General features: G+C 36.1%; 1 protein-coding gene across 3 annotated transcripts in view; it reads right to left on the bottom strand.

The window, feature by feature from the left end:
• Positions 1 to 1096: 1096 nt before the first annotated feature.
• The window catches only part of LOC100893057 (calcium-activated chloride channel regulator 1), a 38370-nt gene continuing 21676 nt past the window's right edge, over positions 1097 to 17790 (bottom strand). For all 3 annotated transcript variants that reach the window (XM_030983981.1, XM_030983980.1, XM_011667325.2), the window contains 15 exons: positions 17233 to 17357; positions 15612 to 15836; positions 14139 to 14325; positions 13476 to 13588; positions 11583 to 11709; positions 11223 to 11338; positions 9530 to 9815; positions 9049 to 9243; positions 7872 to 8123; positions 6598 to 6990; positions 5755 to 5813; positions 5133 to 5239; positions 4719 to 4936; positions 2546 to 2807; positions 1097 to 1216 (listed from right to left, as the gene is read on the bottom strand). In XM_030983981.1, the coding sequence (XP_030839841.1) occupies positions 1159 to 1216; positions 2546 to 2807; positions 4719 to 4936; positions 5133 to 5239; positions 5755 to 5813; positions 6598 to 6990; positions 7872 to 8123; positions 9049 to 9243; positions 9530 to 9815; positions 11223 to 11338; positions 11583 to 11709; positions 13476 to 13588; positions 14139 to 14325; positions 15612 to 15836; positions 17233 to 17357 (2723 nt within the window). In that variant the 3' untranslated portion in view covers positions 1097 to 1158. The remainder of the gene's footprint in view (positions 1217 to 2545; positions 2808 to 4718; positions 4937 to 5132; positions 5240 to 5754; positions 5814 to 6597; positions 6991 to 7871; positions 8124 to 9048; positions 9244 to 9529; positions 9816 to 11222; positions 11339 to 11582; positions 11710 to 13475; positions 13589 to 14138; positions 14326 to 15611; positions 15837 to 17232; positions 17358 to 17790) is intronic.

A 17790-nucleotide genomic window follows, 5' to 3' on the forward strand; every position in this document is an offset into this window, starting at 1 on the left:
AAATGTCATTTGAATTGTATCTTCTTATAACTTTGACACTCAGTTTTTCATTATCTCACAAAGATTTTTTTGTTTAACGCCCTAGGCAACGAAACTCAACTATCCCTTTAAAACGTAGCCCTCAGTGATCTTGAGATTATGCTGTCGATGTGTTTTGAATTTGAATTTATCTAGATAAAATCGTCACATGGCATCATTAAATTTTGTTACAGATATTTAAACCAAAAAGTTATCATAGCATTTTTCCCCCCCACCTATATAAAAAAAAATCACATTTCTCCACATAAAGATATAAAACATTTTTTATATAGGCCTATTCAATAATATTACAAATAGCTTTATAAATGTCTAGTTTCATTATGCACAAAGTATTTAAAATTCTCCTCTTACAGTTATAACACATCTTTCATATTCAATAAAATTACACATAACATTATTATCGTCTAGTATTAGGCTGATCAAAGTGCACGCACAGATTGTCTGCCACACATTGTGTACACTGCTAAAATCAGACTATTTACAACTCAAGATTATTATAATTAGGCTAGTCTTGTTTTTCCTGGCCACCTTGTACATAGTGCAGTAGGGCTTTTGTTACAATAAAATGTTTATAACGACGCTGTTCTAATACAAAGTTTCTATATAATGATGACAAGAAACTTACTCTGTACTGTGTTAGTTTCGACATCTCTATTGATGCAATTTATCCACTAGTGAAAAATTAGCTTCAACGTAAGGGTGGGGGGGGGGGGGGGTAAATACATGTACATTACAGTAGCTGTTGTCTATACAAAAATTAAAACATAATGATTATTTTTTACTTTTAAAGATTCACAATATACTTTTACTTGTTTATATTTAATACATATATATGATACAATTTGTTTACAATATATAAAGATTCAAAGACCATAGCGAGTCTTAATTAGTATAAAAAAGTTAAATTTTAAATAATCACTCTGAATATTATATGAACTGAGTGAGATATTAGCTTTAACAAAATTGGAACAATTTATATTGAGAACTTACACATAACGCACTACTTATCTATACACTTGTTTTGTTTAGCAAGAACACATAAAGATTTTTTTTAAAAATAAAATTCTGCATATTTTCAACGTGCAAACTATGACATTAGTGAAATAGATGTTCACTTGTCTATACGTCATCTTGGTCATCTTTCCTGGCAGCCTGGTACGATGCATTCTTCCTACACCTGTTTTGTAATCATATTAAAAAAAGTGTCGTGAGGTATCCAGAGAGAAATGACTATTTCAAAATAAATCAATTAAATATGTAATGTAATCTTCAAATTGGCTAGGTTTGTAACTTGAGTTTTTACATTAAAAAAATTAAGTTTAAACAATATTCATCCTAATTTTTTTATAAATGAAGAGCTTGATTCCAAAAGGAGCTAAATCCATATTTTATCAAAACTGAGTTTTTTGTCTTAAAATAATGGTTTCCCACATGGGAACAAAATGCACTATATCGCATTTTAAAATTTCACAAGGAAGTATGAATTGTTTTAGTTACAATATCATGTTTCATTCCAAAAGGAGCTAAATCCAAATTGGTTTCATTCCAAAAGGAGCTAAATCCACTTTGGGTAAATCAACTTTTTTGTTTCTCCCTTTTCCCTTCAGCCATGTACCTTTATGTTGCTATTTATGTTAAAGGTGTCGTCCTTGACCAATAATATATGATAAGAAAAAAATCTACCAGTTATTTCTGATTTTTTACTAAATTATTAAAATTTTTGGATTTAGCTCCTTTTGGAGTAAAACATGGATTTAGCTCCTTTTGGAATGAAACGGATTTAGCTCCTTTTGGAATGAAACTGTGATATATTGTTTACTTTCTTTGCAAAAGGTAATTTTAGATGTGATTTCACTGTTATCATTTAAAAGGAAAGGTTTGCAACTAAATTTAAATAAATTTCAGTGACTTTATTGAGAAAATATTCTAAAATTTCACAAATTTTAGGTACAATATCATGTTTCATTCCAAAAGGAGCTAAATCCACGAAAAATACAAATCTAAAAATTAATACAAAATCAGAAACAACTTCTAGATTTTTTTCAATCATATATTATTGGTCAAGGTTGACACCTTTAACATATATAACAGCATGAAGGTACATGGTTGAAGGGAAAGTGGAGAAATAAAAAAAGGCGATTTACTCAGAATTACCCGAAGTGGATTTAGCTCCTTTTGGAATGAAACTCTTCAAATATGGCTACGTTTTTCGTTTTTCCCTGAAAAAAAGCTCATTGTTGTCATCATGGTCATGAGATGAATCAATAGTTGGTATGTCACATTTACTTTGAACATTAAGAGAAAATTTGAAAGCCGTAAGGTTCAGAATTGCATCGTCACTTTCAATGACTTGGGTGTTACAACATGGCACCTGATTTGAAAAGTATTAAACCTTGATTGAATGGTCATATCGGTTTGTATCCTTTGGGGAAACAGTGCGAGCATGCAAATATTATCATTACTTTTACAGTCCTAGAAGTCCTGAAAATTAAAAAGCGACACTTGCCTCTTATAGTAATATGCGACTCCCAGAAGACAAATGATAATCCCAATTATCAAAATGCAGACGATCGTAATGACGATCATGGAACGGTTTGATACCTCCGGTTTGCTGTCGGTTGGGACGGCATTCTCCTCTTCGATAGGCAGGGTAATGTTCGCGATAGAGATGGCCTTTGAAGTAGCGTTTATGAGATAGGATGCTATGGCTGCACGGCCATTCAAAATGGCGTCTAAGAGGAGATCCTGAGAGATGTAAATGGGCTCAGCTGAATTATGAAAAAAAAAAAGAGAATTGGTATAGATTTCTCTTTGAATTTGTGACTGAGTTTGTAGTTGTCTGGGAAGCAGAGGTAAACAGAGATAGAGGAATACAAAAGTAATACGTGTATTAGCATGCAAAGTAATGGAAATAGTTGTCCTCGTTGAATTTATAAACACAGTCCTTTAGCATGTTCCGTTTTTTTCCTTTCCAATAAAAGAATAAGATTAAGACATTTTGTAGACGTATCTTTTAGTTTCGGGGGGAAAAAAGAGAATGTTGAGTTCTGGGGAGAGTTGAACAGTATGTTGTGAGCATTGTCATATTTATTATGCAAGTGTGGGAGAACATCAGATAAAAAATGTTCCCTAAAAAAAGCATGGCTCTTCAAATGCCTTCATATTCTAAATGTGACATGTAGCAGCCTAAAAATGAGGACCACATTCTTATGCTGCATGTTCGTGTAGTCCCATATAATAAGGGATAGATCAACGTCGATCTGGTGCTGCTCAGTTGCTGCCGGGCTCACGATCAATTGGGCAAAAAGAATTTCCGTTTCGGTTTAATAAAATTTGGAGTGGACTATTAGATTATTATTATTATTATTATTATTATTATTATTATATAAATCTATCGTTGTACAGTGCTTGTTACTTTTACCAAGTCTGCGCCAAATTTCCTATCATTTGGATGATTCCGGAAGCTTGCAGTACAAACCAATACGTATATGCTACATGTATATGATCAACTTTTTCTGATACGATTCGGCACGGTTTCTCCCCCAATGCAGTTGCATGACCAGAACTCAACTTTATTTTTAAATGAACTCATTTCTTAGAAAGGCAGTGAGTTTGATCCATAGGCATGGTGTAAAGGATTGAAAGGATTTGAATTCCAGTCTGTTAAAGTATTTGAGATTGAGAAAGGAAAAAAACTGAGTGAACACGATGTGGTCTGTTGCTTAAAGAGTGAGGAGAGGTAGGTAGGAAGTGTGGTTGACATCGCTTTAAAAACTTGAACAAGTATCCAGCATTGTATTACCTCAGTAATTAGAAGCTAGTGTAGTTTGCTAAACAATGGGGTTGCTTACTAATACTACCAAGCCAGCATCCACCATAGTCAAGCCCGGAGAAAACAAGTGCTTTGAAAATATCATGACATGTATGTCGATCCAAGTACCCTCTGATACGATTGAGATTTTTTTTTAAATGCCGGTTTAGGGTACGACGTAAGCAGGTGACATGGTCGGACATTCTGATTTTTCTATTAGACAATGCACCCAAGCTCAGGATTGTGAAAGAAATGTATATTTGTTGAGTATCAATTGAGAAAGAAATGACAATGAGCCGACTCAGATGGTTTGGTGATGTAGCAGATAAATTTTGCTTGGTTATATACTTGGGTAGCTTCAACCTGAAATCGTAATTTCCTGGTTCGCCAAAATAGCTATAAGTTTTCAACGTTGTCATAATAGTCAGATGTTAGGTTATCACAAAATAATTTACAGATTATAGTGTTAGCTTAGAATAATCACATATACTCATGAATACACATTAAGAGATATTGTAAAAGGGGAAAACACAAAGCAGCGGGCTGCACATGACTATTTCTCTTCGCAACTCCTCGCCACAATGGTCAGTCCTGCACACAGTTTAGCACAAGCTTGTAGGGAGAACCGAGCCATTTAATTGATGGCTCTAAATAGAGCAATTAAGCCATTGTTTTTTAATGTTCGTATGCATGTAAATATGCCTTTATACCGAAAACAAAACAAGTCAAAAATACACGTCTGATCACTTTTGTCATCCATGTGTTTTATTAAGAAAAGAAACCCTTTGTTTTGATATCACCCATCTAGTACCTTTTTTTTAAAGACATTTTTTGATTAAGTTGCCACCATCAAATAACGGATACTGACCGGATCGTCTCTGGACGTTGGAATGATCTCCTCGTCTCCATCGGGACAGTGGACCCGAAGCATCTGAGCATACATCAGGGCCAGCAGGTTTAAGAGCATAGACAATAAAAGAGCATGTGTATAGTTGGTCATCGTCTTCTTCTTTTCCTTCGATTACAGGATACCCATCAGCAATCTTCACATCGTCTACCGTTACAAACTGGATTCGTAGAGATTTACTGTAAAGTAAGAGAGTATGAGGTCTTAAAAGTATTGTTTGTTACCGTTCTTTATCGGGATGGATGTGCATTTATCTTAATAGTGAATAACGAATCCTGAAATTCGTTTTAGATCTACGACAGGAGAATATGAGACTACATTATGCGGTGATAAAAATCAAACTCAATCAGCTGCAATATCCAACTGTATATTCACCTCAAAATCTGTCCTCTTCCGGGACAGCATGTATCGAAATTGTTGGTGCAGAAGAGATTCAGCTGCTCTGTCACAGATGCAAGTAGAGGCTCAGCACTATCCTGCCACTTTACGATGATTTAAAGTTAGGGAAGAAAATACGGAATTAAAAAGAAAAATTCCTTTTTGTGATTGTTTACGAAATACATAAATATTTTTTCCTCATTTAGAGAATCTATTTCACATTTAAATCTTACAAATTAATATAACATTACTCATACAAAAAAAAAGAACAACATCAAATATTAATACACATATCAGTCAAATTTTAAAATTTACTTCAACATTTCCTTGGATGATTCATGTTTTCGTTTTGTTTGTACTATTTCATTTCTGCTAACTTGTATTTCTATTCCTTTTCTGGATTCTCTTTGAATCACATATTTCCATACAGAATCTATTTTACCTTTTTTTTTATAGATTTGTTGCGTTCCAAAATAACTTTCTCTAAACTCCTATTTCTATTTTTAGTAAGTGCAAAATGCCCATCTGGGTTGTTGGCACATTGTGAACATCTTACAGTATAACTTCCACATGCATACATAGATTATGAACTTTATCTGAAAACGTTCAGAAATAATACCTCATCTTGGTTCCCTCGAAGATCGACCTGGACACCGTTCTTGAGCTGTGACTTCACATCTAATTCAGATAAAGCGATATGTATTAACGGTACTATGTCCCTTTTGCAGCCAACCTCAAATTCTGTAGAACTTTGCAGGAATTATGAATATGTAATGTATGTCCTATCTGTGAAATTTAAATGTTAGCAGTTTCCTAATATTCAAATTATGCAAGGAAACCTATTTACTAGCTAGACTTCACTTTTAGACACTATGAGTGACTGACTGGCTATTTTTTTTCTTTGATATTAACATACATAAAATGAGCTGTAAAGGGTACATGAGCATTTGTCTACATCAATAACCCACTTCTTGTGATGGCCAAAATTAAACTGATTGAATTTTTGCGCAGCATAAAACGTATGACCATTCAGTGCAATGGTCTGAAAATCAAGACTATTACTTATTGGCTCTATAGCTCCTTAGTCAATTTGACAACTAATAGTTGTTATTTTCCTACTTGAAGACGTTTTCAAACACCAACTTTTTTAGGGAAGTTCTAAATTAGTATTATCTTTCAAATGCCGTTGGAATTTAACCTTTTCATATTTTCTTCAACATTTTAGAATAATTTAGGCCTGAAATCGAGGAACAGCGTACTGTTTATTATTCAAATGACTGTGAATCTCCTATGAAAGCAACAAATATTAATATGAAGTTTAAATGAAATCATTTCCGAAAATAAACGTTTTATGATTGAACATTAATGTTCGTTTAGCAATGCATTGAATCCTTCTCTACAGACAACAGAACAAATCTATTTTCTATAGTAAAGAAAGGATGCTGTTGTGACCATCACGTACATTCGCAATATTCTCCCGGGAACTCATCGGAGCAGGAACATAAGCATCTCCTTTCGTCCAAAGTCCCGCCATTGTAACACACCATACTATCACATGGACCTGGTTTGGGCGGTGGAGATGTAGGGATGACCCTCCTGAAAGTCGCCTTAACTACATTTGAAACTGGACTCGTCAGACCCGCGTCATCAGATGCTTGCAGAGCAAAGGCATACGAGAATGTTGTAACTGCTGTGACGTCAGGAACCGTTATGACGTATTCTTCTAGGGATCCAAAGGGTTTTGGGCTGGACACATTCCCTTCCAGGATTTGATTGAATTCAAGCTGAGTTGCGTTTGAGAAATTGGCCAGAAGTAGTGCAGGGGAGTGAGATATTCTGATGTCATAACTCATGGCTTTGAAATGCAATGGAAAAGACAGAGTAAGTGATGAGTACATCTGTGCTTTAAGGTCAACTATAATGCAGATTTGCTATGATAATAATCAAATTTGTATAGCGCATAACAGTAAGTTTATACGCGCTTTACATTGTAATTATTATTACTCCGGGCATTGGACTCAATTGCTTATCTGCTCATAGAAGTGCACACTCTCTACTCCCTGGGGAGCATTCAGGCCAGGCCCCATTTTACAAGCGAACACATGCCAATCCAACCTCATTAACGTTCACATCATACCGGGTACCCATTTAACACCTGGGTGTACAGTGGCAATTATCAGATCAGATAAATGTCTTGCTAAAGGGCTTTAGTGCCGGGGTGGGACTTGAATCACAAACCATGTGATTCACAGTCCGGTGATATATCCACTAGACCTGGACACCTCTATAGTATTGACATCGCATTGACCATTCTCTAAGTAACCTCAGTTTGCCCTAAGAAATGTAAATTTGCGGATATAACAGCAACCACCACCTATCACAATCCTATGTATTTCAAATGCCATCATTGGTTCATTGAGCAGGCTAAAAAAGTAATCTTATATGCTAATATAAACACCTCTTGGAACGTAGATGCTATTGCTCACAGTAGCTTTGCAGATTATCATTGAATGATCTCACAATAAAAAAAAATTGTTTTTCACTTTAGTAGTCAAATCTGGGATATATCTTAAAGAGCTGCTATATTTTACAATGAAGGGTTTTGTTTCGATATTTATAAAAAAATGTTGAATAGTTTTAATTTCGAAATATTTATCAGTATCTTTGTTGCAGCTGTTGTTATTAGTTAGTAAATAATAAGTAATAGCCAAATGATATCATCTATAAAGCACTTACCAGTTCCCGTGTCTAGATCATCACCTGGTGCGGTCCAGGTCAGAACCACTGAAGATTCATTGAGAGATGTAAGTTTAACCCGCAGGTCCTGGACCCGGTTCGGTGGGAACAGGTCTTGTCCTGGTGTAAAGCCTTGTGGAAGACTTGGTACATTGGTCGAACCAGCTGACGAGCTTCTCGTAAAAGGTGCCGCTTTCTCAAACACCAAGCTGTCAAAGACTTGATCTCCGGGTAGACGAATAGTATAGTTTCCTTCAGTAGAACAAAACAAAAGATGTATCATGTGAATTCGGCTTACTTCATAAGTCAATCAAGAAGTTTTAAATCAAACAAATACAAAACATATTAGGTTGGCCTTTACTCATTCTAGGAGCTTCATATTCAAATTGTCCTCATTAAATTTCACAATATTCTACCATTTATTCCCCAAAATTTGAAAGAAATACGAAATATGTAAACTATGTCTAAATACATCATAATAGTTTTGGACGAAGAGTAATGCCTCGTACAGGAACCTTGCTATATTTGTTTCATTTTGATTTAGAACCGGTATCACTTCACTTTATTCCCTTAGTTATAATGGTCGCTTCTTTTACATTACATCGCAGGAAAGCAATTACTTATTTTAGAGCTTTAGAGCTTTAGAGCTAGTCCAAAATAGCCTTCCAGAAATCAGCTCATAGAAATTCCAACACCATGATGTTCGGATTACGCGATTCGTCATCATATTGTTTAATTCAATTTAATTCAATTTTATTTCATTCAGTTAAAAAGACAACATTTCATAAAACAAACAGCTATATAACATAAAATACACATTAAGAACATATTTGACATTTGGACATATGTTCGCACATTTCAGTAAATGATGAGCATGGCTACTGAACTTGCCTTCGTCTGATTTGTCCATGGTAGTGGGGACTACTTTTTATAGTGATATATAAGGCTATACTGTTAGGTCAGGAATATCAAGTCTCAAATGGCAATTTCTTTGTTTTCTGGAGATATAATTTGAAGTTCATTTCATAGTCAAATGAATCCGACGTCTTCCGCCATTGCATATTTCTCGTAAATCACAATTCTTATTAAATAAGAATTGTGAAATGCCACAGGTGCGCGTTTTGGATGAAGCAGAATATATTTATTTCCTAGAGATGTGTGTGTGTGTGTGTCATACCTATAGATCCGTCTGATACCACCTGTCCGTCTTCCGTGATATTTATAAAAGCTGGTGCCTGAGACCCTGTTTTTCCTTTCAAGATCAAAGCGCTGCCATCATTCTCTGCTGTGATGCCGATACCATAGAAGCCTTCTCCAGTGTAGTTAAGAAATGATCGTGTATACACTCCATCATTTGCAGTCACATCAGCCCCTTAATGCAAAACAGATTTAAAAATCAGATTGATCTATTTTAAACCATGGCATATTGATAACATTTCTAGGAAATACTACAAAATTGATAGACACGTCTGCACATCCAGGGATGCGGATCTAAGAAGAATGGAAGAACCTATACAGAAGGTATATGTTGACGTAAAAATTAAACAGTCCGGGAACGTTGCAATGCATTCGGTCCTTCTTTTCTCCTTTTCTCCAACTTCTTGATGCTCATCCTAATTATTAAAGGAACGAAAAAGGAATTACGGTTGTCACTTTACCTGCACCATTGTCTAGGAGATCATATGTTACAGCAACACCCCCAGGTCTTTCCACTGTGGCTCGTACGGTTGCATTGATGACAGGGGAAGAGCCTTTCATGACTTCAGCATATGTGACCAGTGCTTTTATGTCTTCAGATTGGTTCAGGACCGAGTCACTGATGTATGACTTGACAGATATAACGCTTCCATCTTGCACTTCATTATTAGGTCGGGAATAGACCGAAAAGGTGACGGAATGTGTTCCGGGAAACGTGTTAGTGATTTCATAAAACCATTTGCCAATCTATGTGAAGAAAGAGAGAGAGAGAGAGAGAAAGATAAGGTATGAGTAGTTTTTTTCGAGGAAATGTCGGTGTTTCAGACTAGCGCGAGGTGACTAACATTTATTTATGTAATTACCAACTTCTTAAATGCTTTTTGCAATGACGAAATCGTCATTGCCTTGTTTTCGTTCACATTCTTCCCATTAATATTCTTCTTCTTCCTTGTTATCGTCGTTTTGCACATAGCGTTTGTTATTCCTAGTTAGGTGCTTTTCTCATATCCATTTCCTTTCAAATTTCATAGGCATAGTTTCTAGCATCTCATCAAGGTCACTACATTCTTCGATTTTCGAAATCACTCATGCATAACCATCCAGGCTCCATTTTGTCCGTTTCTGATCCATTTTAAGGCGTTACTTTCTTCCTTCCTATCTCTACTATCCTAGATCCTACAAACTTCTAACAAATTCCTTTAGATAGTGTAAGAGATTTTCTTTCATCTGCGACACATAACCCGATCTTCAAAATGCCATCTTTGTACTCAAAATTCAAATCTGAAACCGACTCCGTCAAAAATCTCTCAAATTCTTTAAAAATGGACCCCTAAAAATCTAAAATTGTAATAACACTTTAATTTCGTCTCATTTTCTCGAAATATCTTTATCTCATAATTGCACATAGCCATGCCAAATTTCACGCTCCAATGGCTATGCAAAACATAAAGAGCGCCCTCTAAAGTTCTAGGAATGGGCTTTCTTTTTGTGGCCCGCGTATCTTCATTATGGCCTGGCAAACCCGTACCCTTTTTAGGATTTAGATACTTGAAGATATGCCCTTCCCAGCCATATACCAAATTAATATACCCTAACACTGACCAAATTTGAGAAAATTGCTCTCCAAATATGCAGGTTTCAAGAAAATTGCGAAAAAAGTTCAACTTTCTCTAAAATTACGATCCTTTGACCTACGTCAATGAAACTTTGCAGACACATGTATCCATATACGTGACAACTGTCTGCCATGCTTGGTTAATTTCAATGACGTCAGCGCAAAGTTATCGCCAAAAATGATGAATTTACTATGTATTACGTAATAGCGCGTTTAATGCGTGCAGTAGATTGCGCGCTGATGTTAATGGTGTCAAACTGACCGCAATGAAGTGCCCTTTCGAATGATATCAAGTATGTTCACTCAAAATATTGTGAGTTAATCGCATTTTAGACACCATATTATACTGTTTATGATTATGTTAGTATAGACGACCGTTAGTGCCATCGCCCGTCATTGTACGCATATCGTTGTGCCAAGATTGCAGGTCTAGTTTGATTTTAATTTCATTTATATTTTTAAAACGAGGGAACAATGGAAATGAAAGAGAATGTACATATAGAATTGTTGCTGCGGTGAAACAGTCATAACAGTATTACCTCTGCTCTGCCATTGATAAAAACGCTGATCACCTTTCTCTGGGCATCTTCGTTGTATTCAAAGCTGCCAGGAGATATGGTTTTCCCATTCGGCTGGGTGAGGGTTAGGATAACACCTAATAATGAAACAAATCATAATCATGATTTTGGAATATGTTAATAATTAAATGGCCATAGGGCATAATGCATAGGAAGATATTACGATGAATATGATGAACAGAAATTGAAACAAAATATGTTCAATAATTTGTTATCATCATTGTTACCATCATTATCTTAGCAGTCAGGTAAAATAACCACCATAACATCACAATGTGGTAAACAAACAAACTAAACTGTAATGAAGAGTGTGTACATTACCGGGTATGATATCTGAGCCGTGAGTGTAGGTTACAATAAACTGGGTTCCAGAGCCAATCGATGGATCAATATAAAAGTGTCCACTGGTCACCCCTCTTGTACCAAGCGTGAATCCTACGGAAGAAAGCTTCGGAGGACAGGGGTATGGGGTATTCATTTAACATTATGTCGCATGCGATAACGCAAATCTGATACATTGTTGCAATCTTCGTTAAAATAGGGGTTTTATGTGAGTAAGATTGAAACCAATTGAAATCTGTTCTCATTGTCGACCGATAAGACACCTATATAGTTAACAAATTGAACTTAATATATATTTTTGATAACATTTTTATTGTTGTTGTTCTGTTAATTATTAACGCCAATAAATGCTGGCTGTAAGAATGTTCCGTAGGCCTACTAATGCAAAAAACACGAGTTGAAAAATTAATATGCTAATTATTCATGGAACAATATGCCTTTAACATGCAGGTAAACGGAGCTCATTTCTTTTCAATGCCACACATGAACCCTCCAGAATAGCGTTATTTTGTTGTTGTTTTGTGACATTTACCTAGTTAGTTGCACGTAAAATGATTTTTTTTTTAAAATTCATACATACATATGGAACGGAATAATGCTATCCTTACTGATGTGATGATACTGGCAAGACCCCCCCCCCAAGAGGTTTACATTTATTTGTGTAATTCTTTAAGCAATATCGTTTTTACCGTTTTTATTTTCTCTAAACTAAGATAAACAAGTCAACGCAAAGCGTAGTATCCCCTCGCGTGGTACAAATGGCCTATATACGTCAGAACAAGTTACCTCCATAGGAATACCGGTATACTATTATATTACTAGGCAATGGAGTTAACCACATTTTGACATATATAATTAGGTGTTTTTGCATATTTAATGAGCTATAACCTTTCACCTTTGACCTACATACTCATAAATCAAACTTAGGCTGTACATGTGTTTTGATACCATGAACTTTCTTATCAAATTTCATAAAAATCCGTCAAACAATACTAAAGTTATGGATTGGAAACCAGATTCGCATATCTAAAGAGCTATGGCCTTTGACCTACAAACTCGGAAATTGATCCTAGGCTGTGTTTTGATACCATGTACCTTCATATCAAATTTCATTAAAATTCGTCAAACATTACTGAAGTTATCAATCGGAAACCAGATGTGCATTTTTCGCATATTTAATGAGCTATGACCTTTGACCTTTGAACTACGTACTCCAAAATCGAACTTAGCCTGTATTTTGATATCATGAACCTTCATATCAAATTTCATTAAAATCCGTCAAACAATACTAAAGTTGTGGATCGGAAACAAGATTGCGTATTTAATGAGCTAAGACCTTTGACCTACATACTCCGAAATCAATCTTTGGCTGTGTTTTGATACCATAAACCTTTATATCAAATTTCATTAAAATCCGTCAAACAATAGTAAAGTTATGGATCGGAAACCAGATTCGCATATTTAAAGACCCAAGACCTCTGACCTACAAACTCGGAAATTGAACTTAGGCTGTGTTTTGATACCATGTATCTTCATATCAAATTCACTAAAATCCGTCAAACATTACTGAAGTTAACGATCGGAAACCAGATGTGTATTTTTCGGATATTTAATGAGCTTTAACCTTTGATTTTTGACCTACGTACATCAAAATCGAACTTATCCTGTATTTTGATATCATGTACCTTCATATCAAATTTCATTAAAATCCGTCAAACATTACTGAATTTATCGATCGGAAACCAAATTTGTTACGGACGCACGGAAGGACGCACGGAAGGACAGATGGCAGCGTTACTATATCCCCTCCGACTTCGTCGGCGAGGGGATAATTACTAGTAAGCAGAATGGTCACTCCTTTTGTATCCTTACTTGAACGCGTCCTTTCGAAGTATCCGTTCCCGAACATGTCTCAGCAGTTTGAGTTAGAGCAGTGATAAGTTCAGCTCTGCCATCATTATCGCGATAAGAGAAGCCTAATCCTCCTGAGATGGAAATTGATAAAAGAGTGCATCACTAGCATTTATGCTAAAAGGATGTTTAGTCAGAAAAATATAAAATACACACGCACATACATACGTACACATACATGCACACCTCACCCTATTCAGTAGTTCTCACTTGTATCAACAAGGACCAACTACGTCATGGGATTGTAAAATATTGTTTATTTTAACCGGTATATGTTCAGCATTACTATAAGCTGATATAACTTTTCATTGTTATGCCTGTCGGACGATAAGATTGAAATTCGAACACAGGTCGCAGTAGAGGGCCTAGAGGCAGAAGGTTGACCATTACATCGCCCGAATAGATTCCATAACCTAAGACTCATGAGTAAGAGAGTATCAGTCCGGAAAGCATGCCTCCCTCCTGATAAGGCTCCGAGAAAAAAACTCGCTTAGATTTTCTATCCTTACTCGAGGCTATGTTTGTTTGTTTCTTTTTCGACATTGGGTGGCCATCCCCCCCCCCCCCCCCTCTTGGATGTGCCTTCGATGCAAACATGGACCTACATGATGCAAAGCACCTTACCTGTTTCTAAAGAAACGGTGTTGAGTTTACCGTACGCATCATCTCCTATAGCTACAGTGTTGATCCTCACTCCTTCTTCTATGGCAGTCTGCCGAGCAGGATGAGTAGCAAAGCCTGCATCTTCCCCATCAGTCATTAATAGTATGTCTGCTCCGCTAAGTATCCCGGAGGGATGTTCTCCCAACACCTGGATGATTTTGTTGGAGTTTTAAAAAAAAAGTCTTCTAAATTCCTTTTTTTTGCGGTATTGATGTTTTAAAAATACCACCTATGATTTATGTTGACAATTTCCGAATCATTTGAGAGGATGATAACCCGCTACTTCTAGATATATATATATATATATATATATGTATGTCAATAAACTTTTTGTGTAATTATTTTGTCGTTGCAGTAATGTTTGCAGTAGTTCTGTCTATATTAAGCTGTACTCTACACCATGATTTACCTTACTACATAAAATTTAATCCTCGACAAAGATAAGTTTAAAATAACAACCATTTTCCCGGTCAAAAGCCAATTTTTTCTTTGATCAAATCGTACACCCCCTATGGCATGCCCGTTTAACTCTATAGAAGCCATAAAGAAGAAAAAACAAGAAGAAGAACAAAAAGAAGAAGAAAAAGAAAAAGAAAAAAGAAGAAGAAGAAGAAGAATAAGAAGAAAAAGAAAAAGGAAAAGAAGAAGAAAAAAGGAGGAGGAGAAAAAGAAGAAGTAGTAAAAGAAGAGGAAGTAGTAAAAGAAGAAGAAGACAAAGAAGAAGAAGAAGAAGAAGAAGAAGAAGAGGAAGTAGTAAAAGAAGAAGAAGACAAAGAAGAAGAAGAAGAAGAAGAAGACGAAAAAGAAGAAGAAGAAGAAGAAGACGAAGAAGAAGAAGGAGAAGAAGAAGAAGAAGAAGACGAAGAAGAAGACGACGAAGAAGAAGAAGACGAAGAAGAAGAAGAAGAAGAAGAAGAAGAAGAAGAAGAAGAAGAAGAAAAAGACGAAGAAGAAGAAGAAGACGAAGAAGAAGAAGAAGAAGAAGAATAAGAAGAAGATGACGAAGGAGAAGAAGAAGAAGAAGAAGAAGACGAAGAAGAAGAAGAAGACGAAGAAGAAGAAGGAGAAGAAGAGGAAGAAGAAGACGAAGAAGAAGAAGAAGACGAAGAAGAAGAAGAAGAAGACGAAGAAGAAGAAGAAGAAGAATAAGAAGAAGATGACGAAGGAGAAGAAGAAGAAGAAGAAGAAGATGACGAAGGAGAAGAAGCAGAAGAAGAATAAGAAGAAGATGACGAAGCAGAAGAAGAAGAAAAAGAAGAAGAAGAAGACGAAGAAGACGAAGAAGACGAAGAAGAAGACGAAGAAGAAGAAGAAGAAGATGACGAAGAAGAAGATGACGAAGGAGAAGGGAAAGGAGAAGAAGCAGAAGAAGAAGAAGAAGAAGAAAAAGAAAAAGAAAAAGAAAAAGAAAAGAAAAAGAAGAAGAACATATACCTGAAGTCCACTCTCTAGTCCACATCCTATACACGTGCCTCCATCTGCTGAGAAACTTAATGTGTCGCGTAAGGCAGATCTATCTGCTTGGGATGAGACTTGTATTAATCCATGCCTGATGGAGGTACTTGAAGTAAAAGTCACGATGCCAACCCATGTTTCTTCATTAACCAGATCGATGAAAGCGGTGGATGCACTGATAGCTTTCAGGATTCTGTCACTTGTCTGTAAACAAATATATTCATTGGATATACAATGAGCTGATGGCCCATCATTCGGCTATTAAGAAACAAGAATCGGTAGGTATGTCACTTGTTCCTGCCAAAATTGCCCGGCGTCAATTTTCTACACTAACTGAATTCTTAACTTAAAACCTGGACACAACCAACGGTGTCGATTTGTATCCGTGGTTGGGGGGGGGGGGGGGGGGTGATAAGTGCCAAAATATTTTCGGCAATGGATTAAAGCAACCAAGAGGTAGAAGCGTGTGGCAGGTTGCACCCCCTCCCTTCCAAGTTATTAACGTTTTCAAGTCACCCTCAATAAAGATGACATATGGGACCCATGTGGTTCCCACATGGGCTTGCTACCTGGGTTATTATCCTCTCAAACACGTAGCAAGGATTTTATTTAAGGGGGGAGGGGCGGTAGTGAGCACGCGAAGTGTGCGAATCTCTTACAGAGCGCGCTTCCTTGAGGAGTGGGTGCAGGGAAAGTTTCATTAAATTATTGGAGAAAGAAGACGATTCGTTGTACCGTTCTCGACTCTTAATTCTTGTTTGAATCAAGTTCCCCTTCCTCCGCGCGTAACGCGGAAGCTCTGACGTTTCATTAAATTATTAAAGAAAGAAGACGATTCGTTGTACCATTCTCGACTCTTAATCCTTGTCTGAATTCAGTTACCCCCCCCCCCCTCCGCCCGTGCGAAGCGCGGAAGCTTTGACGTTTCATTAAATTATTTAAAAAAGAAGACGATTCGTTTTACCATTATCGGCTCTTAACCCTTGTCTGAATTCAGTTCCCCCCTTCTACCCGTGCGAAGCGCGAAAGCTTTGACGTTTCATTACATTATTAGAGAAAGAAGACGATTCGTTGTACCATTCTCGACTCTTAATCATTTTTCTTTCTACGTCCTCTTTCTTCCGTATATTTATGGTCATCTTACGAGTAATAACTACCCCCCCCCCGGATCGACACCCATGGACACAACATTCCACTTAACCCTAATCCTGACCCTTTACTTTTTAAAAATGCAAATCTGACCCAAAATCTATGCCTGACGAATTAATGGCCGGAGTAATTGTCTCAGGAGCAAATATCGAATCACCTTTCACCGTATAATACACATACAAACATATGCACAATCAAAAAAAGACGCAAATGTATTAATATGGGACAATCCCACAGGACAACATTCAGTGAAAAATTTACCTCATTACATTTGCCATGGATCGAGTAAAAACTTCAAAAAATCATTGCAAGCCGACTTGGGCTTTCGGTCTTGGCCGTTGTTCTACAATTTTGTTTTAAATGTCAATTTAGGGGCTATCGGTTTTATGGATCTCCACATTTCTAAGACATAGGTTATACCTACATGATGGACTATAATGAAAGAACTTACATCCATGCTCCCTGATGTATCAATAACTATAACTATCCGACATTCATCTCTAATACGTGCTTGGGCCAGTGTGAATGACGGTAAGATATCAGCATCACTCAGATCCAATGGTGGGGAAATGTTGTCTGGTAATCATACATGAAAGAAAATTATATTTTTTTTTTATTAATCATAGTTAATTTCCCTGTTGTATAGATAATATTTTGTAAGTGATTTCAAGCTTCCAATTATCTATAAAGACTTGTTAATTGTTTGAATATGGAATAAACACCTCTGAATGAGGCAAAGAGAAAAATAATCTTTAAAGACTTGATGTAATTTTAACAGGAAAAATGCATCACGTTTTTATTTTGAAGGAATGACTTTAAAAATCCGAAGGCTTACATTGTGAAACGCGTTTATAAAAATGTACGTTATAACAGTTCAATATCAACGAAAAAACTATTTCACACTGTTAATTAAAAGAAGAAAAGAAGAAGAAAAGAAGAAGAAAAGAAAAAAAAGAAAAAAGAATACACTACTGTATATAAAATAATACGGCAATTTGAATAAAAGTCA

This window comes from Strongylocentrotus purpuratus, unplaced genomic scaffold (assembly GCF_000002235.5).
Source record: "Strongylocentrotus purpuratus isolate Spur 01 unplaced genomic scaffold, Spur_5.0 spur5_scaffold_14, whole genome shotgun sequence".
Classification (NCBI taxonomy): Eukaryota; Metazoa; Echinodermata; class Echinoidea; order Camarodonta; family Strongylocentrotidae; genus Strongylocentrotus; species Strongylocentrotus purpuratus.